The sequence below is a fragment of the Lonchura striata genome, chromosome 12, assembly GCF_050655825.1.
Source record: "Lonchura striata isolate lonStrDom1 chromosome 12, ASM5065582v1, whole genome shotgun sequence".
NCBI classification, from domain to species: domain Eukaryota; kingdom Metazoa; phylum Chordata; class Aves; order Passeriformes; family Estrildidae; genus Lonchura; species Lonchura striata.
In genome coordinates this window covers 20,404,415-20,428,093 of record NC_140714.1, presented here as the reverse complement: position 1 = coordinate 20,428,093, position 23,679 = coordinate 20,404,415, and the positions used below count along the sequence as shown (strand labels likewise).

The 23,679-nt window shown below is 46.6% G+C and overlaps 1 protein-coding gene across 3 annotated transcripts; it reads left to right on the top strand.

The window, feature by feature from the left end:
• The first annotated feature begins 13 nt into the window (after positions 1 to 13).
• Positions 14 to 20,257, top strand: LOC144246977 (nuclear pore membrane glycoprotein 210-like). 3 transcript variants are annotated; one of them, XR_014958209.1, is made up of 9 exons: positions 14 to 306; positions 5,805 to 5,945; positions 7,126 to 7,263; positions 9,938 to 10,093; positions 11,410 to 11,607; positions 12,183 to 12,327; positions 13,230 to 13,451; positions 14,664 to 14,837; positions 15,806 to 16,197. XR_014958209.1 is itself a non-coding variant. In XM_085590811.1 (5 exons), exons 1-5 carry the CDS (start codon positions 97 to 99, stop codon positions 11,491 to 11,493), a joined length of 729 nt encoding a protein of 242 aa, XP_085446937.1. In that variant the 5' UTR covers positions 14 to 96; the 3' UTR covers positions 11,494 to 12,171. The 3 variants fall into 3 exon arrangements, 1 of the variants encoding a protein (XP_085446937.1); XR_014958210.1 differs by lacking the exon at positions 14 to 306 and adding an exon at positions 18,512 to 20,257 and having other exon boundaries at positions 5,410 to 5,945; positions 15,806 to 16,368; XM_085590811.1 differs by lacking the exons at positions 12,183 to 12,327; positions 13,230 to 13,451; positions 14,664 to 14,837; positions 15,806 to 16,197 and having other exon boundaries at positions 11,410 to 12,171.
• Positions 20,258 to 23,679: the final 3,422 nt, after the last annotated feature.

Sequence of the window (23,679 nt, the reverse complement as noted above, 5' to 3'; positions counted from 1 at the left end):
GCTTTCACAGAAAAGGAATTTTATTCATAAAAGTAGCTCAATGTGAAATAGGTTTTACGTACTTTCTTTTATCTCTGTAGTCAGCAGTTTAAAATAATGAGTGTTCATCTGCAGAGTGTGGGCACCAGAAGCAAAATGCTTTTCTCCATTGGATTAAGAGGCTGCTGGTTTGTGCTGTTCAATATTTCCTGTTTTGCAGGATTTACAGTTCATCCAGGTGACAGATGGGTCCTGGAAACAGACAGACTTTATGAAATTACAGTTGACATGTATGATAAATCAAGCAATAAGGTGTATTTATCTGATGTAAGTTGAAATGTTTAGATACTTTTTTTCTGTGACTGTCTCCTAAATCCTGACTTGCTTTGGAATTATTTGAGTGATTTCTTATTTACATTGAGACAGGACAGTGCAAAGCTTGTTGTTTCTTGCCTCTTCATTTTTTCCTTTGTTTTGTTGTTGTTACTTTATAAAAATAAAGCACTCTAGGTGATTCATGTGAAGTTATTGGAGTCTGAAGTGCTGTAGAAAAAAAATGGAAGTTGGGCAATGTCTTTTAGGTTGGATGGGGCTTGGAGCAACCTTAAATCACCCAGTGCCACCCCTGCCATGGTCAGGGACACCTTCCACTGTCCCAGGCTGCTCCCAGCCCCAGTGTCCAGCCTGGCCGTGGGCACTGCCAGGGATCCAGGGGCAGCCACAGCTGCTCTGGGCACCTGTGCCAGGGCCTGCCCACCCTCACAGGGAAGAGCTTCTTCCTTAATTCTATATACCAGGTACCAAATACACATAGTTCTTAAACTGCAGAGGAAACGAAATTAAAATAATTCAGTTGCAACAAGAATAAATTTATTGAATTACTGCTTTTGAGAGTATTTGATCTAGGGGAATATAATTTTATTTCCTCATTGTTGCAGAGGATAGATAGATATGATTGTTATTTTAGCTAGCCGGATGTCACTTCTACCCTTGGATGAATCCTGGAGTGAAATGGACTGTTCCATCCCACCCTGCAAAAGATTGTGGTTCATCCCGCACCTCTGTACCTGCCCCTAAAACAGAGTCTGTAACCCCATTGGCTCATGCCTTGTCCCAGCCCACCTGGGAGCCCCTGATAAGGGGGCTCTGAGCGGCCATGCGGCCTCTTGGACTTCCTCCCTCTCTTGGACTTCCTCCCTCTCTTGGACTCCCTCCCTCTCTTGGACTCCCTCCCTCTCTTGGACTCCCTCCCTCCCTGGGGCTTCCCCTCTCCTAAACCCTCAGTTTCTCTCTCCCCTCCCCCGTCCTCCTAAGCCCAGCCACGTGCTACGCCTGAGAGCATGAGGCTTGGGCATCCCTGAATTCTCCAATAAACCTCTTCCCCCAAGAGCAAGCTTCAGAGATCTCTGCCTCCCTACACCCCAACCGTGCAAAGGAGCCTACTCTTCCCACAACTGGCGCCCAACGTGAAAGAAAAAGGAATCCACGAATCTCGATACCTTCATGCACGGTAATTACCTGTGATAGCCTCCTCTTCGCTCTGAGCACAGGCTGTCGTTGCTAAGCAACGTAGAAGCCTTATCTCTTTAAAGTTTGCCGAGGCATTTTACCCTCGAGCACCATCGCCTGTGAATAGCCGGCTTTTGGAGCTCTTGGGACTGCCCGAGCAAGGAGCTGTGAGCTGGTGGCACGTGGCCACGTTAAGAGAGCGCACCGAGCACTGCCCAGCACTGCCTGCGCTGGAAGCCCCGAGGGGGGAGGTCTGAAGGTCCCGAGCACGGAAAAGCCGTCCGGAGAGACGCCCGGAGCTCTGAGGGGACCTGTGCAGAGTCCTGAGGAGAGGATCTCTGCTTTAGCGAACTCGAGGTGAGCTACACAGGTCTAAAATATGGGACAATCCCACTCTACTCAAGATAGAGATCTCTACAAACAATTGAACCGTCTTTTACGTAGTCACAACAGTAGTTTGCCTAAGAAAGAGTTAAAATCCCTTTTGGAATGGGTCCTGCCCCACTTCCTTCATGCGGATCGATCAGCCGCCTTTACCAAAGAATTCTGGGACTCAGTAGGTGATAAGCTTTTTATTGAGATTTCCAGGAGAGACGCCGTTGCTTGCAAGTTACTCCCAGCTTTTAGAGCTGTGGCCGAATTGTTCGTTCCACGAAAGCCGGTCCCGGCCATGTGGCCGGCCCACGCGGCTGCTGACGACCGCGCCGCGATCCCCTTCCGCCCCGCCCCACCCCCAACCGCCGCGGCCCCGGCCGCAACCGCCCCCCTGAGTGGCGCGGTTCCCGCCGCCTCGGCCCCTGTGACCCCCCACCCAACCCCCGCGCCGCGCCGCCGGCCGCCGGCCCCCGCGGCCGCTTCCACCCCTGCCGCTTCCGCCGCGACCGCGACCCCACCCCCAACCGCCGCGGCTGCGCCGGCCCCCGCGACCACCCCCCGCACCCCCCCGATCCCCGCGCCGCGCCACCTGCCGCCGGGCTCGGCGGCCCCCGCCGTGGCCGCCCCCGCCCCTCCTGCCGCGGCCGCCCCCGCCCCTCCCGACTCCACCGTGACCCCACCCCCGGCCCCCGCGGCCGCCCCGCCCCCCCCACTGGCCGCGGGGCTCGTGCCCGCCCTGGCTCCCCCCGAAAACCCTCTAATAGCAGCGGCTGTTGCTACTTTCGCTGGCTCCTTACAAAGCGCCTTCACCGCGCTTCTACAAACGCTCAATCCAGCGCTCGCCGCTGCCTTGCCGCCGCTGCCCGCGCCGGGAGAGTGCGTGGCCACGCCCCCAATCCCGGACATGCGACAGGAAGCACCGGGAGGCCCGGTGCGCCCACCCCAGCCCGAGCCCTGGCCGTGGGGGGACACCCCGGGTCCCCGCGCCGCGACCCCGTCACCCCCCACCCCCCGGCAACCCCCCCGCGGAACGTGCCCATCGTCAGCATGCTCCGGCGGGGCGGCAGACGCGGCCGCCATCTTGGTTCGGCCGGCGGACCACGTGGTGCGCCCCGCGCATGCGCAGTTCGCGGTGCCGCCGGTCCCCGTCGCCTCTGCCGCGCCGCCTGCCACTCCCGCCGCGCCCCGTGCCGAGACCCCACCACCCCCCGCCTCCCGGCAACCCCCCCGCGGTGCGGCCCCAACCCCAGAGAGCTCCGGCGGGGCGGCAGACGCGGCCGCCATCTTGGTTCGGCCGGCGGACCACGTGACGCCCTCCCCGCATGCGCGGTTCGCGGTGTCCCCGGTCCGGCCAGTTCCTGCCGCCGCTGCCCCACCGCCGATGGAGCCTGCTGATCCCCACGCCGCCCGTGCCGCGATGTGCGATCAGCCAGAACCCCCGAGCTCAGCGGCGGCGCCGGCAGGACCCCCAGAGCCGCCAGAAGGAGTTCCACCGCCGCTGCCGGGGAATTTCGAGTCGCTTCCGGGTTTGCCGCTAAAGCCCTCCGTGCTGGGTGCCCGCCCGGAACTCCGGCCAGCCGTGCAACAAGTAGTTCTCGTCACCCCACTGCCGCCCCTGCAGCCCCTGGATGCCCCCACTTCCTCTCCTAGGCTGCATCCACATTCCACAGCTGCAGCCTCAGCTTGGAGAGAGCCCTCCACATCCTCAGGTTTCTCCCATGAGCCTTTGCTGACAGTCTCCACTCCTGCCCCTCTGCCCCAGCTGTTGGCAGCTACTGCATCTAATTCACAGCTTAGCATGCAGCCAGGGAAACAAGAACAGCACCTGGCAGCTGCTTTGACGAGTACAGGATCCACAGAGAACTGTGCTACCCCTACCAATAGCACCCCTGCTGCCTCAGTTTCCCAGGATGCTCAGGGGAGCATTGATAGCCTCCAACTGATAGACAGGCATATATCCAAGCCTCACAGTCCCAGAGAGTGGACAGCTGTCCCATCTCTGGACGAGAGAGAATTCCTAGTAGCGGCAGGAGATAGTAGCTTCCCTTTCTCCTATTGTTACCAGCTGTTAGGGGGTACCATAGAAAAGACATCTAAAGCCCTAAAAAGCAGCTTATTAAAACAGAAGAGGGGAATATATAAGGCTACACCCCAAAATTGGTTCAGCAAAGCCCCATACGCATACAATCTTTCAAATTGCTGTATAGGACAGCCTGACATGCCCATTTACAGACACTTTCTGAACAACAAAAAAGTAAAAATAAAAGTCTTGATCAAGACCTCAGTCACAGGACAAATAGAAAGCCCATGCAACCTTGTAACGTGGGAGAGAGGGTTTGCTTGTGTCTCTACAGGCGAAGGACTCAGATGGACCCCGGCAAAGAATGTAAGGCCTTACCATACACCGAAATCTGGCAGTGCCCTCACCAATGGCAGTGACTTTGCAGGTGCAAACCAAGAAGCAAGCGCTCAGATTTGAACTGTGCTAAGACGAGATGAAAACTACCTGCCAGAAACAATTCAAGACTATGGACATTTATTTTCACATGCATGTTAATTTTGTACCCTTGTTGTTACATTTGTTCTCTTATTTCAAATTTTTGTATTGAGATTTCACCTATAGGTTAACCAAAGACAAATGCCTGGGTAACTCTGGCTAAGACTGCAAGCTCTGATACCATATCTCTAACTGATACAAAGCTCTAATAGACTTTTTCAACCTAGTCAATTATAGAACCTTCCTCAAAAGATTTTAACAACACTACCTCAGTTAAATTCTTCCATTAGACTAAAGCAGTCAAAAGGTTAAAATGCTCAATCAGTAAAGAAATAAATGCCACCTCAATTTCAATTAATAATCTAGCTAAACAGTTTATCTGAAGGTTTGAGCTCTGCATCTTGGCTGAAGGAACTCTGTAAAGTAAGCTTGATTGTTTTAAGAGTAATAAGTATAGTTTCAGTACCAATATGTTATATACCCCAAGTTGTGCAAAAATAGTAATTAAGTCTGTATTTACCTTTTCAAAAGTTTAACGAAAAAGGGCAATTGTTGCAGAGGATAGATAGATATGATTGTTATTTTAGCTAGCCGGATGTCACTTCTACCCTTGGATGAATCCTGGAGTGAAATGGACTGTTCCATCCCACCCTGCAAAAGATTGTGGTTCATCCCGCAGCTCTGTACCTGCCCCTAAAACAGAGTCTGTAACCCCATTGGCCCATGCCTTGTCCCAGCCCACCTGGGAGCCCCTGATAAGGGGGCTCTGAGCGGCCATGCGGCCTCTTGGACTTCCTCCCTCTCTTGGACTTCCTCCCTCTCTTGGACTCCCTCCCTGCTTGGGGCTTCCCCTCTCCTAAACCCTCCGTTTCTCTCTCCCCTCCCCCGTCCTCCTAAGCCCAGCCACATGCTACGCCTGAGAGCACGAGGCTTGGGCATCCCTGAATTCTCCAATAAACCTCTTCCCCCAAGAACAAGCTTCAGAGATCTCTGCCTCCCTACACCCCAACCGTGCAAAGGAGCCTACTCTTCCCACACCTCATAATTGCTTTTTGGGATACAGATCTGAGTTTGAGCTAGAGCTTAGTAGTGTGCCTTTGGGACAGTATATTCATGTGTTCTTTTATGTTGAAGAACGAAAAAATTAGAAAAATACTGTAAAATATGAATTACTTAGTGGTATAAATATAGGTACTTTCATGTTAAATTACATTTAGCATGAAATTTAAAAAGAAACTTTCTGCGGAGTTAATGTCTCTAAAGGTAAAATCTTACTGAAAGACTGAAACTTCCACAGGGAGAGTTCTAATCAGTTTCAGCAGCATGTCTTTGAACTGTGTGATTAAACATTTGCTTACTGACTTCTTGTTGTATGTTTAGGGCTTTCTGTCCCCCACTGATGTCAGTCACCTGTGGCAATTTCTATTTCATGTTCTGGTTTTAGAAGATCCGAATTACTACAGAGCTGTCCGGAGAACACTTTGAGGTGCTGCAGTCCTCTCTGAATGGGTCCTGTCATTGTGTGAGGGCTGTAAAGGCAGGTCAGACCACGATTGATGCTGCACTGACATCAGTTGTTGACCGGGTGCGTCTGTGTGAAAACTCCTCTGCTTCACTGGTAGGACTAAAAATAATTGAGCTGTGCAGTAGTGACTTCCTGGCAAAAGGAAACCTAAGAATGACATGGGTCTGAGCTGTCTTTGAACAGATTAAGAACCAAATTCTAAAATCCTTTCTTCATGAAAACTGCCAATTGAGTCAAAAGAGGATTTGCTTACATTAAAGACAGTGGGATTTTGCTCCCGAGCCTGTGGCAAACTCCTGTTAGGGCAGTGGTGCACAGCACTGATTTCTTTTCTTGTGGCAGATCCTTGTGCTGGGCAAGGGGCCTCTCACAGGCTGAGGGAATTTTACACTTTATTGTGGTAGGATCATCACTCATACCCTGACCTTGTTCTGCAGTCAGTTACATTGGGGAAGTTTGCTGTCAGTTGGGAAGTGCCCTTAAACTCTGGAATGACAATTTGCCAAATGTATCAGCCTGCACATTTCTCCAAATTACTATTCATTTACTTTCTGCTGGTTGGGCAGGCTGCTGAATGTATGGCTAACTAGGGCACGTGGTGTGGAAGTGAATTGCTTTTGCTTGAAAATTCAACACTTCAACCCATTTGCTGTAAAATCAATTTAGTGATTCCTTGGGCAGGATTTAACAGCTCCTTCAATGTGATACACCTCAGTCATTTTGTGTGTCAGAGATGTTCTCTTCAGTGGAAGAGCATCCCTTGAGAGTTGTTTTTCCCTCAGAAATGCAGTAACAGTGTGTTGTGCCAGAGGGTTGTAGCACTGCAGTGACAGCAGAGCTCTGAAGGCCAATGTTTGGGAGGGAGGGCTGAGCAAGGGCTCTTTCAGGCTGAATTTTGTACACAGTGGATGAGCAAAGAGTAAATATAGGTGTTGAGCCTCCAGATTGGTTCTCCAAGTGAGGTCTCAAAATAGGAGCAATGAAAGAGTATCTTTTTTTCTTGCCTTTTACATTAATGTGGGCACCTGGATCTTCATAACAATAGCACTCCTTTAGTACAGTGGCACACCTTGCTGCCAGGAGCTATTTGCTCACTGGGAGCTCTGCTCGTAAGTGGTCCTAAATAGTTTTCCTTCCTCTCTGATGTGTTTTCAAGAACATGTCTGTACCTAAGGACTAAACATTAACTCTGGGAAGCTCTGTGATGCCATTTATAACACCGTGGTTTTGCACTTTGCAGGATGGAGGTGTTCACACCTTACCAGTTCCAGTGAGAAACCAGCAGGATGTGGAGATCCATGTTCCAATATTGCTTGTACCCAGCATTCTGATGTTTCCTTGGCAGGCAAAAGCAGGAGTCTACCAGTACACCATCCAGGTATGCTAAAGAAGTACCCAGCTGCAGGGTGTGTAACTCAGGCAGGCACACTGAGGCCTGACACCACTGAGCTAGGGCTGACTGTGGATACTTCAGGCACAGTGGCATCCAAAATGTAACTTGCAGGAACTTCATGGGACATTAGTTACAGGAGTTGATATGCAGTTTTAAAAAAGCACCAAGAAACCAACAAACATAAAAACCCCACTGACTTGTACCTCTTGTCTTCCCTTCCTCTCTCCCTCATGCATGCACCACGCACCTGTGCCTGGAATGGTTTGGAATTCCAGGAGCATCCTACATGCAAAGATCCACAGCAATCATTAGAGGCTGCCCTTTGCTGGCAAGGATGGGAAATATGAATGGGAGTGTGAAGTGACTACAAAGAAGGGCATGACAAGATTAATTAGCAGCACTCTGCCAGCCTTGGACATCAGTATTCCTCACTGGCCACACACCTTGTGCTCCTAATACAAAGTTCCAGGGAGGCAAAGGCCCCAGCTTATTTACAGAAGGGATGATTTCCATATTTACTAAGTGTGTCTTTGCTCCCAAGCTGTCAGTTATTCCTTTTGCTTCATGAAACAAATGGTTTGTATGCCAGTATCCAGTATCTCCAGTCTAAGTAGGGAAAAGAAAGTTGTGCTTTCTCAGCCCAGACTCTTATCTCAGGCCAGTGATACCCAGACCCTGCACTCAGGTGTTGGATGCACAACTCCTACCTCTCCCTTTTAGCATAAAGTGGTGCTCAGTGTTGGATCTGTATTAAGTAAACTATAAGCAAATAGGCAGCAGGACACTTGGTGCCAGGCTCTCCTCCCAGGTAACAAGGGATAGGATGAGAGGAAACATCCTCATGTTTAGCTTGGATATTAGACAAATTTTTTTCACAGGAAGAGTTGTCAAGCCATGGCACAGGCTGCCCAGGGCAGTGGTGGAGTCACGAGCCCTGGAAGGGCTCAAAAATTATGGGGTATGGGACCTGAAGACATGGTTCAGTGGTGGACTTGATAATCTCAGAGGTCTTTTAGAGCCTTACTGATTCAGTGACTCCATGGAGAGAATCAATCTCACAGGATTAAATTGCATTCTCCAGTGTGAGTCTAAGGGCAGCTACACTGAGTTAAGCCCTGCATAACTCGACTTGTCTGTTCTGTGGGATTGGTTTGGTTTACTTCATGCTATTCCTGACCACACCAGCAGAGTGTGGCAAAAATTCTTAGTACTAAGTCTGCATTTGCAGTACTTCATAATTCTGCTGGAATTTTCCCAGTAAAGGAAAGGAAATGTGGTTTTGTTTCCTACGTCTTTCACAGTTCTATTGTCACCTTATCTTGCAAATATAATGAAGTATTTCACTAGAGAACATTCCTTCATGGTACTGCAATAATTGTCTTACTTTACTCTGATGTTCTTCTATAAAAACATAGAAACTTTTTTCTCCCAAGATTTAAATTTTGCTGAAACTGAGACCTTTCTTCTGGTCTATAGATTCCACAAGACACGTGGTCGACAGCATACACACAGCTCAACTGTTCCTGCCTCTCCATCAGAGTTTGCCTCCCACTGCATAGCTTCAGTCAGGCTATTTCAAATGGGTGAATAAAGTTTTTCTGAAAATAAATTGAAAGGGATTTTTGGATCTAGCCAAATTCTGTTGATAGCTGAAGTAACTTGCTCCAGATGGTACCAGAATGCCTGGCAGGTTTTCCTTTGGCAGCTGTCTGGTTTGTTGGGGGTTGCTTTGTTCATCTTTGTGCCAATGAGATGGTTTCTGTTGCCTTCCTTGGGCACAGGCATGAGAGGTGCAGAGCAGCTGTGCGAGATGGGCACGTGGAGGTTCCTGGGGAGGGCACTGCTCCCAGGTAGCAGTGTGGATCTCCTGCCAGGCTCTGGCTAATGGTGAAGCTGCATGGGAAGCTGCTTTACCCTTCCTCTCTCTCCTCAGTGCATACTGACTGTCAGACACAGAAAGCGTAGTGACGTGTCTGGGGTTTATGGCAGGGACCTGAGACTTCATAGTCATTAAGACTATGCTCATCCCCCTGTTTCAACTGAAACACCTTTACAAATATGCTGAGCCCTTGGATTCTTTCAGCCTTTCTCACCACATCCCATGCATCTCCTGTAACACACCTCTGCCTGTTTATTTGTCTGTGTCCTTCTGTAATCAGATTGTGCATGTGCTCTGAGAAAGGAAGATGGGAAGATGGGAAATGACCCTCCTCTTAATTTTCTTTTTTTTTTCTCTTTCCCTGGTAAAAATTACTAGCTAAGCTCCTGTATAATTTAGACTTGTTTGTTTTCCACACTGTCCCTCTAGAGAAGATTTATCACCTTGTTCATTTTTAATTATGAAATTGGTTAAAGGAAATGCTGAGGAAGTAAAAGAAATTAAAACAATATAAATTTTAAAATAGCTCCAGTGTTCACCCGTGTTTTACTCTGATGGAACTTTTGACATTTGTTTTGGTGTGTGAAAGAAGCCGAATATAAAACGAAAGGTAGAAATCTTCTCATCTCTCTATTGCTTATCAAGTTCTGAGGTGTTATTTTTTTTGTATGTCCTATTCTCAGTGCACTCCTGGTTTTCACGCAAGATATCCAAAGCTGTGGAATGTGAAAACCATGTCCTTGATTAAATGTTTGCAAGATTTTTCCCTCTGTATTTCAGGCTCAGGGTGGAAGTGACAACTTCAGCTGGTCCTCTTCTAGCCAGGCAGTAGCCACAGTGACAGTCACAGGAGTGATGAGCACGGGGAGTGATGCTGGGGTCAGCATTATTCGGGCGTTTGACGTGCGGAATCCGCTGCTTTATGGCGAAATGAAGGCAAGAGATTCATTGTTCAGTGCTTGTTCTTGAATGTGGCTTTTGGAAACAGCAAAGGCACTGAGAATGCCATAGGCAATCCCCTTCCACTTCCTGCCCTGTGGCAGGTTAAGTGATTCCTTTCAGTTTGTGCTTTAGGGAATCCAGCACTGTCCAGTGCATTAACCTGACTCCCATTTTTGCCCCTTCCTGATTTCCTTGGCAAACCTTTTTCCCTGTTGGAAGTTTTAAGTGCAAGAATGAAATGGTAATTAACTCCTGGCCTGGCCATCCAGGCAGACAAGCCAAACTAGAAATTCATTCTGTAGGGTGATAGGTGGGTGCTCTCCCTTGATACAAAAGGGTGACAGTTGTTACCAGGATGTACAAGGAAATTTCTGTCTGGAGAAGAACCTGAGCTGAGCACTGTGCTGCAGACGGGCTGCAAATACCCGAGCTGGCCAAGAAAAAACAGTACTTTAGGAAAATTAGGAGAAAATGGCAATAAAAAACATAGCTCCCAAGAGGGATTTTTTGGTGTCTCTTCAGACCATCCCCTGTTCTTAGGTCATGGTGGTCAGTGTGTGTGGCTTGGAGCGAGGAGAATGCAGGAACAGTACATATGGTGGCCCAAAGGGAGGGGTGTGACATGAATTAAAATCTGTTCAGAATTTAGCTTACACACTCACTCTGAAATAATTCTCTGAACAGCCTAAGATGCTGCTTTTTAGCAGTGCAACAGTTACCAGCTGGAGACACAGGGAGGAAGATTTTTTCAGCTAAAACTTCTTATCCTCAAACATGAGTCAAAGTCTGAAGACAGAAAGAAACCTTCAGACCATGTGAGCTTTCAGAGCAGTGTATTTCACAATCTGAATAGGTTATTTTTGAATGCTTTTTTTTCCTGTGTTAGGAGCTGCCTTCTATGTGAACAGCTCTTCAGAGTTCTGTTTACTGACCTCAGTGAGTCAGTTTTTAGTAGTAGTAGTTTTAGGAGTAGTTAATCCACACAGATTACATCTTTAATTCTGTCCCATATAGTTTGGTATCCTGAAGCCAGTTGCAGAAGATTAAGTAGTTAAGATCCTGCAAATAAAAGCTGTGATTGCTGTGAAATCTCTGGTCTGAGGTAGGTTCTTTAATGGATGCTAAACCTCTCCCAGCTGGTGATGATAGCCCCTGGAGATAGCACACAGCAGTCCACACTTCAAAGTCTGCAAAGCAGAGGAGAGAATGACAGGATCAGCAGTAAAAGGGAAGCTCACCAAGCTGCTGTGGGCTTGGGCTGGCGTGGAGCAGAGCAGTGACCCAGCCTGTCCCTGTTCCGTCCCTGGCAGGTGTCCGTGAGCGAGCCCAGCGCCATGGAGTTCACTTCCTGCAGGTGGAGGCACACGTGGGGCAGGTGCTGGAGCTGCCCCTGAGGATCAGTGGCCGGACCAGCATGGACAGGGGCGAGCTGGTCCCCCTGAGCGACTGCTCACAGCTGGAGCTGGGGGTGGAGCTGGAGAACCCTGGCGTGTTCAGCCCACTTGAAGGTGCTTTAACTCCCTCCCTGGTTTGGAAGTTAAATTGGTGACAGGTCACACCTCTCCCAAGTCACACTTCTCCCTTAAATCACTGATTCATAGTTCTGTACAGTATCCCCACAGAACTGCCAACCTCAGAGGGGAGGGGGTCCGAATAGTTTTATTTTGAGGATATATTTGCTTTCTTATGCAGAATGGTTTGAGTTGGAGAGACTTAAAAGTTCTTCCAGTCCCACCCTCTGCAATGGGCAAGGACACATTTCACCTGTCCCAGGCTGCTCCAAGCCTTGTCCAGCCTGGCCTTGGGCACTTTCAGGGATCCAGGGGTAGCCACAGCTTCTCTGGGCACCCTGTGCCAGAGCCCTACCACTCTCTCAGCCAAGAATTCTTTCCCAGTATCCTGTCTAAACCTTTTCTCTTTCAGTTTGAGGCCATTCTCCCTTGTCCTGTCCCTACATGTCCTTGTAAAAAGTTCTCTCCATCTTTCTGGTAGGCTGCCTTCAAACAGCTGTGTGGAATTTGATGACCATGCCTCGGCATTTCTTTCCAAATAAGCTCTTGTATATTTTTCATTTATCTGACAGGAAGACTTAAGCCAGCTGCTGATTTTTGCAGTGGAGTGAGACTGAAGGCTGAATTTCAGGGTACACCAGGCTGGTGGTTGTGTACACCCACGGGCACGTGCGCCTCAGTGCCAGCATCGCCATCGCCGCTTATCTCCCGCTGAGAGTGAGTCTGCTTCCCCTGCTCCTGGAGAGATCCAGGATCCAGCACTGAAGCACCTTTACATGACAGGGAGCAGGTTATGCAAGGAATAGGTCTGAAAAACTGAGGTGGGTGGGTTTACATTCCACCACTGGCTGGTTCAGTGAAGAAAATAAGAAAGAAGCTGAGTGCAGGGTCAATAGATGGAAATACAGAAGAGGCTGCTTTGTTGTCTCATCTGCAGAAGCCTAGCACTGACTGCAGGCTGAAATCTGAGTATTTCACCATAGCTTTCCCTCAATATGGAAAAAATGTTAGTGCAAATACTACGGATTTGTGTTTATAATGAATGTAATGTGATGTTGTGAAACACAAACTGGAAAGGTTTTTGTGCACTAAATGTCAGGTTAACTGCTGTGGTGGTGAACAGCACAGGCTGTCCCAGAGATGCACATCAGTGCAGAATTTGTTAGACAAGTGTGAAGTAAAACTTGTGTAGGAGAATAACTACATACACTGAATTGTTCTGGAGAGAGCACTGGCAAGTGAAAGTACAATTTGACGTAATTTCATCCATTTTAAATACTTCTTTGAAAGTATAGCAGAATACTATCTCTCTGTGCTCAGAAAAATATATTAAGGGTCTCCCTTTTGCTGTAATTCTTCATGAGAGAGATGTGATTAAAAGGCAGCTAAAACTTGTCTTTGGATCTGTTGCTTCCTTTGAATCTAATCCAGCTGGACAGAATCCTTGTGGATTTTAGTGCAGCTCTGTTTTTTGCTAAGTGTGCTGAAAAACCACTGCATGGGAGAAATCACAGCCTTATCCAAGTATAGCTGTTCCATTCAGAAGGAGGTTTATTTTGCAGAGCACAACCAAACAATGTAAATAGATGATTAATTTTCAATTAATTAATTGATTGCAGGCTATCGATCTACCATCAGTTGCTTTAGTGACTTTGGGTTCCTCCAAGGATGTGTTGTTTGAAGGAGGACCCAGGCCATGGGTCCAAGAACCTTCCAAGTTCTTCAGGAAGGTTGCTGCTGAGGATGCAGAAAGCATTGCCTCCTCTTTACTTGAACGTGCCACACCTCGAAACAGCAACCAGCACTGGGTTAGGGTGCTGTGCAGGAGCCTGGGAGAGCAGGTGAGTGCCAGAAGGGCTTGCTGTTGCCCTCCATCAGGTGCTGAGAACTGGCTCCAGACACATTTATGGTGCCATATGCCTGTTATGTAGCTAGATGCTTTTATAATGAGCCAGTAAAGAACTTGGGTAAGTACATTGTTTATGCATTTTGATGCAGATTTTAGAGTGAGCATTTCACAGCATTACATTAAAAAGTGATTTATGATGGGTTTATTGCAGTATAAACCCAAGTTGTGGAAGCCTTGTGTTGTGGGATGCATTGAACATCCTAATGAGTGCAGGTTCAGTTTGCATGAACAGGATCAGAGCAGGAGGTTACTGAGCAGGCTGACTCCCCTGCCTTACCTGCTCCTCTTAACTGTATTACCTTCCAGTGTAATTCTGTTTATTGTAACAAATGGCAGCCCCAGGAATTGACTGCTCTACTCTCTGTGCAGCCTTGGTGAGCATGGCTGTGCTCATTTTCCACTTGGTTTTGTTCTCTCCAACATACAGAAGTGATTTCTCCTGCTTTACTCACCCCCCTCAGCCCATGAAGCTTTTAGCTTCAATATAGTGTTCTTCTGCAATTCTGAAAGGCTTAAGCATTTTGGTTGGGCTGCCAAGTTCCACTGATTTCCTCACTTTGCAAAGTGGAGCTGTTTCTGTCAGTGCAGATTCCAAAGGAACAGGCCTTGCTGTTGGTGTGCAGCTCTGTGCAAGGCTGGCTGTCCCCAGCACATCACACCTGCATGGCTCTGCCCAGCACCAGTGCGTGGGGGCATGGGGCAGGTGACCAGAGCTGCCTCAGCCTTCTCTGGTTTTAGATCCACTTCACTTTGCTGAAGGCTAGAAAAGGAGTGTAAAATAAAAGATAAGATGTTTTTAAACACACTGAAGTGACTATAAATGTTGCCTTTGGGCTGTTCTGTTCTCACTCTGCAAGAACACCTGCAGTTTCCATTCTCAGTTACATGAGATTTGTTGTTTGAATCAAATTTGATAGTAATGAACATGAACACCGAGGAAAGAGTTCCCAGGAACAGTACTTTCATAGTGATAAAGAATTGTTCTTGAGATGTGCTCCCTCTTTTACATCTTCCTGTGTCTTAATAGTGCTGTAAATCCCCAAGCACTGTATTTTTGCTTTTCATTCTGATATCACAGTGTAATTGAGACCTGTGGAAATACAGCGTGCCTGAACTAAACTCTTTCCTCATTTGCTGTTTTCAGGTTATTGCCTTAACAGTTGGGAACAGCCCCACAGTCACCAACCCTTTCCCAGTGGTTGAGCCTGCTGTGGTGAAGCTCATCTGTGCTCTCCCTTCCCGGCTGGCTTTGATTCCTGTTTATGGCAGCCCTCAGCTTGCTCTCTCCTGCCCTTTGCTCCAGCAGAGCAAGCAACTGGTAAGCCTGGGAAGTGTCAGGAGAAGAAGGTGTTCTTAGAGCAGAAAACTCAGTGTTTGGAGCTCCATGTGTGAAACATCGCAGCTGCTGCAAGAGGAGCAGTAACTGGTTCTGTGGCCACACTGTGCCCTTGGGAGCCCTGCACAGAGCAGGCTGGGGGAGTCCTGCAGTAAATGGACAAGAGATACGTATCGATTATCAGGCATAAGGAACTTTGCTATTCTGTTTTTCTTGCTAACAGGTATTGTCACATGTTGGCTGCTGAGTAAGCCACATTTGGTTGTGTTAATATTCCCTGGCAAATGTAAAAGTCATCCTCCTTCCCTAAAATGAATCATTTTAAAGAGCTTCTATGTAATAACAAGAGGAGATGGAGACTTTTGTGTATTGTTAGCCACCTCAGAGCTCACCTGCTTTTCTGGCTCCATTACGTGTCAGCTTACCTTGGGGCACTGCTGTTGCTAATGTATTTCACCAGAATTGCAACACCAGAATCTTGAGCTTTAACAAACAGCAGTGTTTGTCATCATTTATTTGAATTTTAAAAACAATTTCATTGAGCTGTGGTTCAATTTTGTTGTTGTTGGTTTGGGGATTTGTTTTTTTCTTATGGTAATTCACTGGCTAAAAAACCCCAAAGCCATGTTCCAGTAAAACCCCTTTAGGGTTCAGAGATTCACAGAATGCTCTGAGTTGGAAGGGACCCAAAGGGATCATGGAGTCCAACTCTAAATGGCCCATACAGGACTTGAACGTACCTGGTGTAAGCAGCACTATGCTCTGACCAGCTGAGATAATCTCAGGGCTGTTGGAGCACAGCTGAATGCCTTGCACTGATGGCTCCTTTTAATGAACATTCCTTATGCATTGATGTTGTAACAAACCTCATGGAACTCAGCATATGTTTTCTTTAATGATTAAAAAATCCTATTGTATTGGTTCAGTTCAAAATATTCCTTCTGTTTCAGGTTCCTGTTTCCAATTACCACAATCCAGTGCTGGAGTTGGCTGCCTATGACCAGCAAGGCAGGAAATTTGATAGCTTCAGCTCCCTTAGTATTGTGTGGGAATCCACAAATAAGGCCATTGCTCGTATTGAGGCGGAGCTGCTAATGGAGCTGACTCTGAAGGAGGAGGGCAATGGTCAGAAGAAAATGCAGGGTATGAGTGAGCTGAAATGAGCATTTCTTTGTTTGAAGGTCCAGATTAAATCTGTTTGGCAGTGTCTGATCTTGATTAAAGAAATTACTGTAATCTGCAGTCATACTTCAGTTTAACATCAGTGTGCATGTTTTAGTGTGTGCTATTAAAGAGAGGAGAGAAAAGGAACCAAGTCCAATGTCTAGAACCTGTGTTGAGAGAGAAAGTTCTGATGAGAATGAGCCTAGAGGAGCTGGATGTATCTCATCTTTGTTGCATTCTAGGCTTACAAACTGTGGTAGCTGACCGTGAGTTTGGAACTGCTGCCATCTCTGCCACTGCCACTGGATTCCAGCAGCCCCACCTGAAGGCAGCCAGAGCCCAAACACCGGTAACAGTACCTGGGGGGATTTGCCATTTCCCTGTGGTCAATGCCCAGTGTTCTGGTGGCTTTATTTCCTCCACACACAGTACTGTACAAATCAGGCAGCCCCCTGGTGCAGTCTGGTTCATTCTGCAGAGGTTTGATACTGGTTCATGGTTTTCCTGCTTTCCTCTGCGCTAGGTGCTGCTATCCAAATCAAATTTGTCCAAATTCTTGGAAGTTTTTTAACCATCTGAGCAAGGGCATTACAGAGAAGTGTTTCAGTTGGTTTTGTTTCAGTTTAGGGTTTTTTAATGAATCTCTGCTGCTTGTCCTTCACTAAAGCAGCCATGTGCTTCATGCAGCTGTCACTGGGGAAAGCAAATGAATTATTGCCCCTGCAGAGCTGGGTGGGAAAGTTCTGCATGAGCAAAGCAAAAGCTGACTGATTCCTCATATGGACCATGTGTTATTCTGGGCTCTGACTGATGCTCTGTTTTTTTTTTTTCTTTCTGATGCCAGCCATAAGCCCAGGCTCTCATTTTACAAGTCATTAGCCATTCCCTGAAATACTTAGTGTGTTGATACTCAGGCTAGGGAAGAAAAACAGTAAAAGGTGATGATGATGAGCAAAGGGGGCAGGTGTAAACAGCTGGCAGTTTTCTGTGTATGTCACTTTTGTAAGCTGAATATAAGGGCAGGTTTCAGCCTGTGGAATAACCTGACATGTGCAATAACTGACTCTTAAAATATTCTGCTTCCTAACTGGAATTTCTGTTTAATCTTGTTAGCAAGATTTAAGTGGATTTGAACTATATGCAGTACCTTGAAAACATACTTGAGGCAAAAAGTTAAATATGCACTGAGAGGTTACAGGGTTTAACTCAAAGCAGGTAGCAGATGGGCACCAGTAATGTGAAATACTCTGTGGGCCAGGTTCCTCTCAGCTTGGCCCAGGTGTGGCATCTGCTTAGTAAATTCTTTGAGAAGTGATCTTTTTTGCCACTTGGTTCTTGACTTTTCTGTGAGGTTTCCACTCTTCTCATGTTGGGAAAGCATGGTGCAGATGTATTTCCCCTGAAGCATTTGACTATGGCTTAATGAGAATTACTGCAGAGACACAGTTACTTTGCTGCTGAAGTTATTTGAGATATTTGGTTGTGGTTTTTTTTTTTTTCTCTCTTAGAAATCGAGCTGTAATATGGATACTTGATGTTCTACAATCATTTTGTAGTTCACTGTGCTCTGCTTTGTTAAGCCAGTATTATATATTCTTTCTTACTTTTTGAAATAATTAGTAAAGAGACTGCTGTAAACTTTGCCTTGAGTTCAGAGAACACTGGCATATTCTTAAGTTTTATTCTCTGTGTTTAAATTTAGGAGGACTCTGTAGATGCCAGTCCTGCTGCACTTTGTGGGCTCATGAATGAGCTGTTTTTTTTTAAATGAGGTGACGTGGGTGCATTTTTCAAGTACATCAGCAATGGGCTGCTCTGCTCTGCTTTCAAACCTGCCCATTCTCCTTTCTTGCAGCCAAAAACACAAACAGAAATCTAGTAGATGGGATATTAAGATGCCTTGACTGTTGTTCCATGTTTAAGTGGAACACCCTATTATGCCATTAGGGAAAGATCACATCCTTTCTACATCAAGGAGATAATTCTACTAATGAAGTGAAATGGGTACAGAGTACTGACTTCCTCTAGAAATCTTTTCCTTTTCTGAGCTAATGTTGTTATGAGTGAGTGATTAAAGCTGCATTTGTTCCAGTATTCATGTACTTACATTTAAGGAAGAATTTCTTTTGGTGGCCTGCTAAGAAGCATGAAAAGATGCGTTAGAGCTAGAACACCTTGTGCATGTTCCTTATCATTCTGTATGAACTTGGGCCGTGGCTCAGAGTTAATACCCTGTCTGTGCTTGTCAGACATCATTCACTGATGCTGCAGTGCTGGGCCCTGGTCCTCTGCCTGTGCCAAGGGTGCAGAACAGAGCAGCCCTGAGGATGCCCTTCCCTGTGCTGACTGACTGAGCCCTCTGGATCTTGTGGGCATCTCATCCCTCAGCCTGTGCTCTGAGCTTTGGTTGCCTGCCTTAAACATCCTCCCTGCACACACAGGACTCTACAGTGTTGTGCCTCTTTCTGTAACTGCTACCATTGTTCTTGCAGCACGAGGCTGTGCTCCCAGGGCCTGCCACCATTGAACTGGTGCTTGTGGAAGATGTGAAAGTGAGCCCCACTGGGCTCTCCATCTACAACCACCCTGACATCCAGGTGAGGAGTTACTCTGCTGCTTTCCAGCTGCAGGGAGGAAAACATCACACATTACTGATGCTTGAGATGCTGCTCAGCAACCAGGATGGCAGCTCCGTGCTGAGAATCTTTGGTGCCAGGGAAATCCTGGATAGCCTGGAGGTGAGGGCATTCCCAGGGAGTGTCTCAGCACAGCTGAGAGCATTCTGAGCTGTCACATGCAGCTTTCTAATGCGAGGCACTCCCTGCCATCTTCACCGTGTCAAGGTTTATTCCTGAGATGATTTGGAAATGCTCATCTTGGAATGCTGATTATTCCTCAGTTTTCACTTTTCACAGGATCCCAGAATGCTTTGGGTTGGCAGGACCCTGAAGCTCATCCTGTTCCAATGCATTGCCATGGGATGCCACTCACTCACTGGGTTGCTCAGGAGCCCATCCAGCCTGGCCTCGGGTTTTGGGCTCGTGCAGGTGTGGCAGGCTCACCTGGGCATACAGCCTGGCATGTGTGAGCCAGCTCACGGGTCAGGAAGCCAAAACCTGCTTTACCCCTGTGGGGGTCTTGCCCAAGTAAGTGTGTGACTGACTGCCCATAGCTCACACAGCCCATTGAGGCTCTGTGGGTTTTGGCTGTGTGGGGTTAGCCCAGACCTGTGGACGGGGCAGGTGAGAGGCAATAGGCAGGGGGAAATGCTGCAGGTGTCACTGTACGGGTGCACCTGACTCCTCTGGAGGGGTGAATTGCTCAGTGTTTCTGAGGAATCGCCCATTGCTGGCAGCTGGCCTGGAAGAGGGAGCTGTGCTGTGCTGTGCCAGCAGTCTGTTCCAGGTTGGATGTTCCCTGTGCAGGTGAAATGTGAGTCCCCAGCCGTGAAGGTGCTGGAGAAGGAGAAGTCCTATGGGCTGCCCAGTGATGTGGTGTACACTGTGAGCCTGGCTGATCCCAGAGTTCCCAGCCAGGGCTCCCTGTCCACCAGTGTGACTGTCTCCAGTCCCATGACAGACCAGTCCATCACCATCCCAGTGACAGTGATCTACCTGACTGACAGAACCACTGCACCCGTGAGTTGTAAGTTTAGATCTGCACTCCGTATGCCAGCAGGAACCCTTAATTTCTCTGATGTTTATGAGGTTAACTCTTAAAGCAGGTTGGAGAAGATGCTCCTTTTAACTCAATATTGCCTCCTCCTAATCAATTCTGCAGATGAAGCCAGTCTCTTCCAGCAGTTTGTTGAGTCTTACCAGGTGATGATCTTCACGCTTTTTGCACTCTTAGCAGGGACAGCTGTAATGATCATAGGTAAGAGAAGGAAAGATTGCACAAGAATTTTTCTCCATAGCTTCTTACAGTGCATTAGCTGTAAGATAAAAAAGGAATGATTGCCATGCAAAATTATTTAGGTTTGTTTTTCAATTCTCTTGCAGCCTACCATTTCTCACCGAATGAACAGCACAGTCAGCCAGTATTCCACCCAAGGACAAGTCTTCAGCACACACCTAACAGTAAGCAGCTGTCACCCAGTTAGAAGGGAATTAATTGATTAGTCTGGCCATTGCTCTGGAATTGAATGTAGGAAGGTCTGTAATCAAGAGTGGCAATGAAAAATAATTCACATTCCTACAGATGTGTTGAAGTTACAGTGAGCTGCAGGCATGGTTGTACACACAGATGATGCTTCAGGTAAAATAAGGCAAATTCAAGTGAATGTCACTTGCTGAGGGGAAATGTACTGTGCTCCCCTCAGACTTAAGTCCTGAACGGGAAGACCCACAAATTCTGATACTTGCAGGGTATCTTTCCAAGAGGCACTGAGCTAAAGGGATGATTTCACTTGGAATGGATCATCAGGTTCATTGCCAGTGTCCAGCAGATGCTCAAGAGCAGTTGTTTGCTCCTTCTCCCACCATTCATTCCCAAGCGTGAGTGTTGTCTTCTCCTTCCCCTGTTTCAGGTTCCATCGGGTCACCTGCACATTCCTTCAGCTCCCAGGCCTCCAGCAGGCAGAGCATCCCCTCGGCCAGGCTCTGGAGCACGGGTTACGCCTCTCAGTAGGGGCAGCACGGCTTCTCCTCCTGGCAAATCAAAACAAATGTACAGCTCAGTGCCTTAGCAAGCTCAGCAACTTCAGCAGTTGGGATGTAATTCAGGTTTGCTCTGGAATATTACTAGGACCTTAATTTATTTACTTTTTTTACTATTTAGGGCTCTGAGTTTATTTTTGTTTTTTATGTCAGTGCTTCAATTCTCAAAAGCTTGTTCTATCTGTTGTTTTTTGCTGCCTGCACAAAAAGCAATGTTTAGGCTAGTCTGGCTTTCTTGGATTCTTCAAGCAACTAGAAGTTATATCTAAGTTAGACCAATAACAGTTTTTTATTTACTTTTTATAAAAATAAGATTTATTTCTAATGAACTTTTTTTAAAAAGGGGAAATTAGAGAAACAGGTGAAATATGAGCCAAAAATGTTGAAGGATTGTTTATTTTGAAGAACTGTTTTTTATTTTGTGTTCCAAAAACTCAGGATTGTATTGCACTGATAAGTGTTCTTTGTTTAGCCTTACACTGGGATTCGCCAGCACAATATGCTGGTTTAGCATGAGAAATGCTGGAACAACTGTGAATAATAAAATGTTTTTTTACAACAATGATTGGAAAAGGAATAAAAAAAAAGAAACCCAGAACTTAGTGTGAGTTGCTTTGGGTACAACTGCAGTATTCCTTGGTACTGTAAGCACTTTTCTGAACTGGGACTGTGAAAGCATGTGCCTTCTAAGTGCACCCTTCTTCTGGTAGGAATCCTTTCTTTTGAGGATATAATCACATCCCAGTCACTTTTCTTTGTAAGCAGGGTTTTTCAACTATCAGATAAGGGTTTTCTTTAGATATATCAGGCATCCCAGTTTTAACTGTGAATAATATTCTGGCTCTCTGAACTTTGCCAAGGACCATAACAAAAGTGAAATAACAAAATACTTTGTGTGCAGAACTGTGCAGGCAAATAGATGAATGGAATGCAAACCCAGTGCATGGCATGGAGACTTGGTTTCACACAGTGTTATAAACAAAAGGATTGTTACATGAAATTGTATTGAGTCTTGTTTAACTTACTGGCTAATTTTGGAAAAAATCTGCCTTAACTGCTAGTACTACTAAAAAAGGTCAGTTTGGATGTAGATAATCAGTTGAATCTGTATTAAAGCTTTTTTAGACTTCTTTATTTTGAATTTTCTTGTGGTGCGGTTGTTCAGAGTCTAGCACTGGACTATATTATTTAAATCTGTATTATTTAATAAAGCTTTTAAGGATTCCTTCATGTTGCTGTTGAAGAATTTTTTGCAGTTTGGCTGTTTAGAATTTAGCATTGGCTGTTGTTGGAACTTCACTTCCTACAGCCCCTCAGTGTTTGCAATCACAATTTTCCAATCTTAATTTTCTCTCTGTTGGCAATGTAATGTTTTGAAATACTTTGACAATTCTTCCACTAGCATTTGTTGTCAGAGATTTCTTCCAGTTTTCACAAAGCATCTTCAATTCCTGCTGAAATCAGTGATGACTGTAGAAGCAGCTGCTCGTTTTCTAGGTTTGTTCAAACTTACCATTTTGTTCATTTGGGTTTTAAAAGAAAGATGTGATCTTTTTTCCACTTGAATCACTTGAATTCAGCAAGAAACCAGTGGGCTGTGAATATCTCAGTGCTCCTGTGATAAACTCTTCAGAAATGATTAAAGGAGAGATTTTGCTCTCCTGTTGTTTCCCTTTCCCATTCAGCAATCTGGCACTGAATGTTCTGAAAAACAAACTGCTCCAAGTGATGGGAGTACTTTGGCAAATGCTTGCTGTTTATTTCATTTCTTTAGGAAAAGTTGCAGTGTCCTGTTAAGGAAAAAAAAAAGGTATGAAGTAGGGAGCTGGTATGGCTCAGGAGCCAACCTCCTGCAAGCAACAGCCAGGCTTTGGCTCGAGGAGCTCACCTCACCTGTGGGGCCATTCCTGGGGCTGGGGGGATTTGGGGATATAAATTTTTCTCAGCAGGTTGCTGCCAATGTAAAGATTTTTTTCTTATTATTAAATAAACTGAGATTTGCATTTAATGCTGATTTCCCTCCCGGTTCACTTACTGCTTGTTCCTGTTTTCTCCCTGAGAGGGAGAAGGGCTGCTGGCAGTGTGTCTGCTCCAAGGTCCAGCCCTTATCTGAGTTGAAATGTCTGAGCTGTGCCAGGCTGACTCCTGCATCCAGAAAATCCTTGCCTGCCCACAGCTGATCAACAGGTGTGTCCCAAGGAATTACTCAATTAGATTAAGGTCAGCAAGGCTGGGTTAATACTGGTCTTCAAGCCAATCTGCTCCCTAATCAAACATCCCAAACACAGCCCAATCTTTATTTCTCCATCTGCCCCCTTTCAAAAGCAAGGCAGATGATGAATGAAACACGGCACACACCTTTCAGCAAAGAGCTCTTTCTGATGGGCAGCCAAGATTATGGTGTGCTGCTTCAGGGGAAGGTTTTCCTGGCAGCCTGTTAGCTGCCTTTTGCAGTTTATGTGAAGGATTAAAGTTGTCCAGGTGAGAGTCCAGCCTTGGCTAACCCCTGCCTTGGCCTGCAGATAAAGGCATTCTTGCCTTCTGTGTTTGGTGGTTGATTCTGGCACTCAGGAGCGCATGTCAGTTCGTTCGTGAACATCCTCTGGTGATTTCTTAGTAGAGGCTCCCCAAGAAGCTTGAGGAGTTTCCCCATCCCAGTTTCCCCAGTTAGAGACACAGCTGTGTTAGGCTGTGTCTCCTCGCTGTGTCCCAGGGATTGCAGCAATCCTCCCCAAGGAACTTTCCTTGGAGCAGCCCTGGAGACAGATGGTGTTTGGGCAAGGTACATGCTCTCCAGTTAATTTTTTTTTTTTTTTTTTTTCCTGGTAAGGCAACTAGAGGTATTGTTTGTGTATTTAGCTTTATGATTCTGTGTTAAGTTAGTGTAGTATTGGTGATTTGATTAAAACCATTCCTTTTCAGCTGTTTCTTTGTATCAATTTCAAGTTCAAGGTTATAGCTGGCCTTAAACTCCAGCCTGTGTTCTCCACAGCAAAGCCCCT

Bases quoted from the DNA above. Each gene is read 5' to 3' on its own strand.
- LOC144246977 (XM_085590811.1), top strand. From the start codon at position 97: ATGAGTGTTCATCTGCAGAGTGTGGGCACCAGAAGCAAAATGCTTTTC. The intron at 307-5,804 runs GTAAGTTGAAAT...TTCTGGTTTTAG, and splicing joins ATAAGGTGTATTTATCTGAT to AAGATCCGAATTACTACAGA. The intron at 7,264-9,937 runs GTATGCTAAAGA...TCTGTATTTCAG, and splicing joins TCTACCAGTACACCATCCAG to GCTCAGGGTGGAAGTGACAA.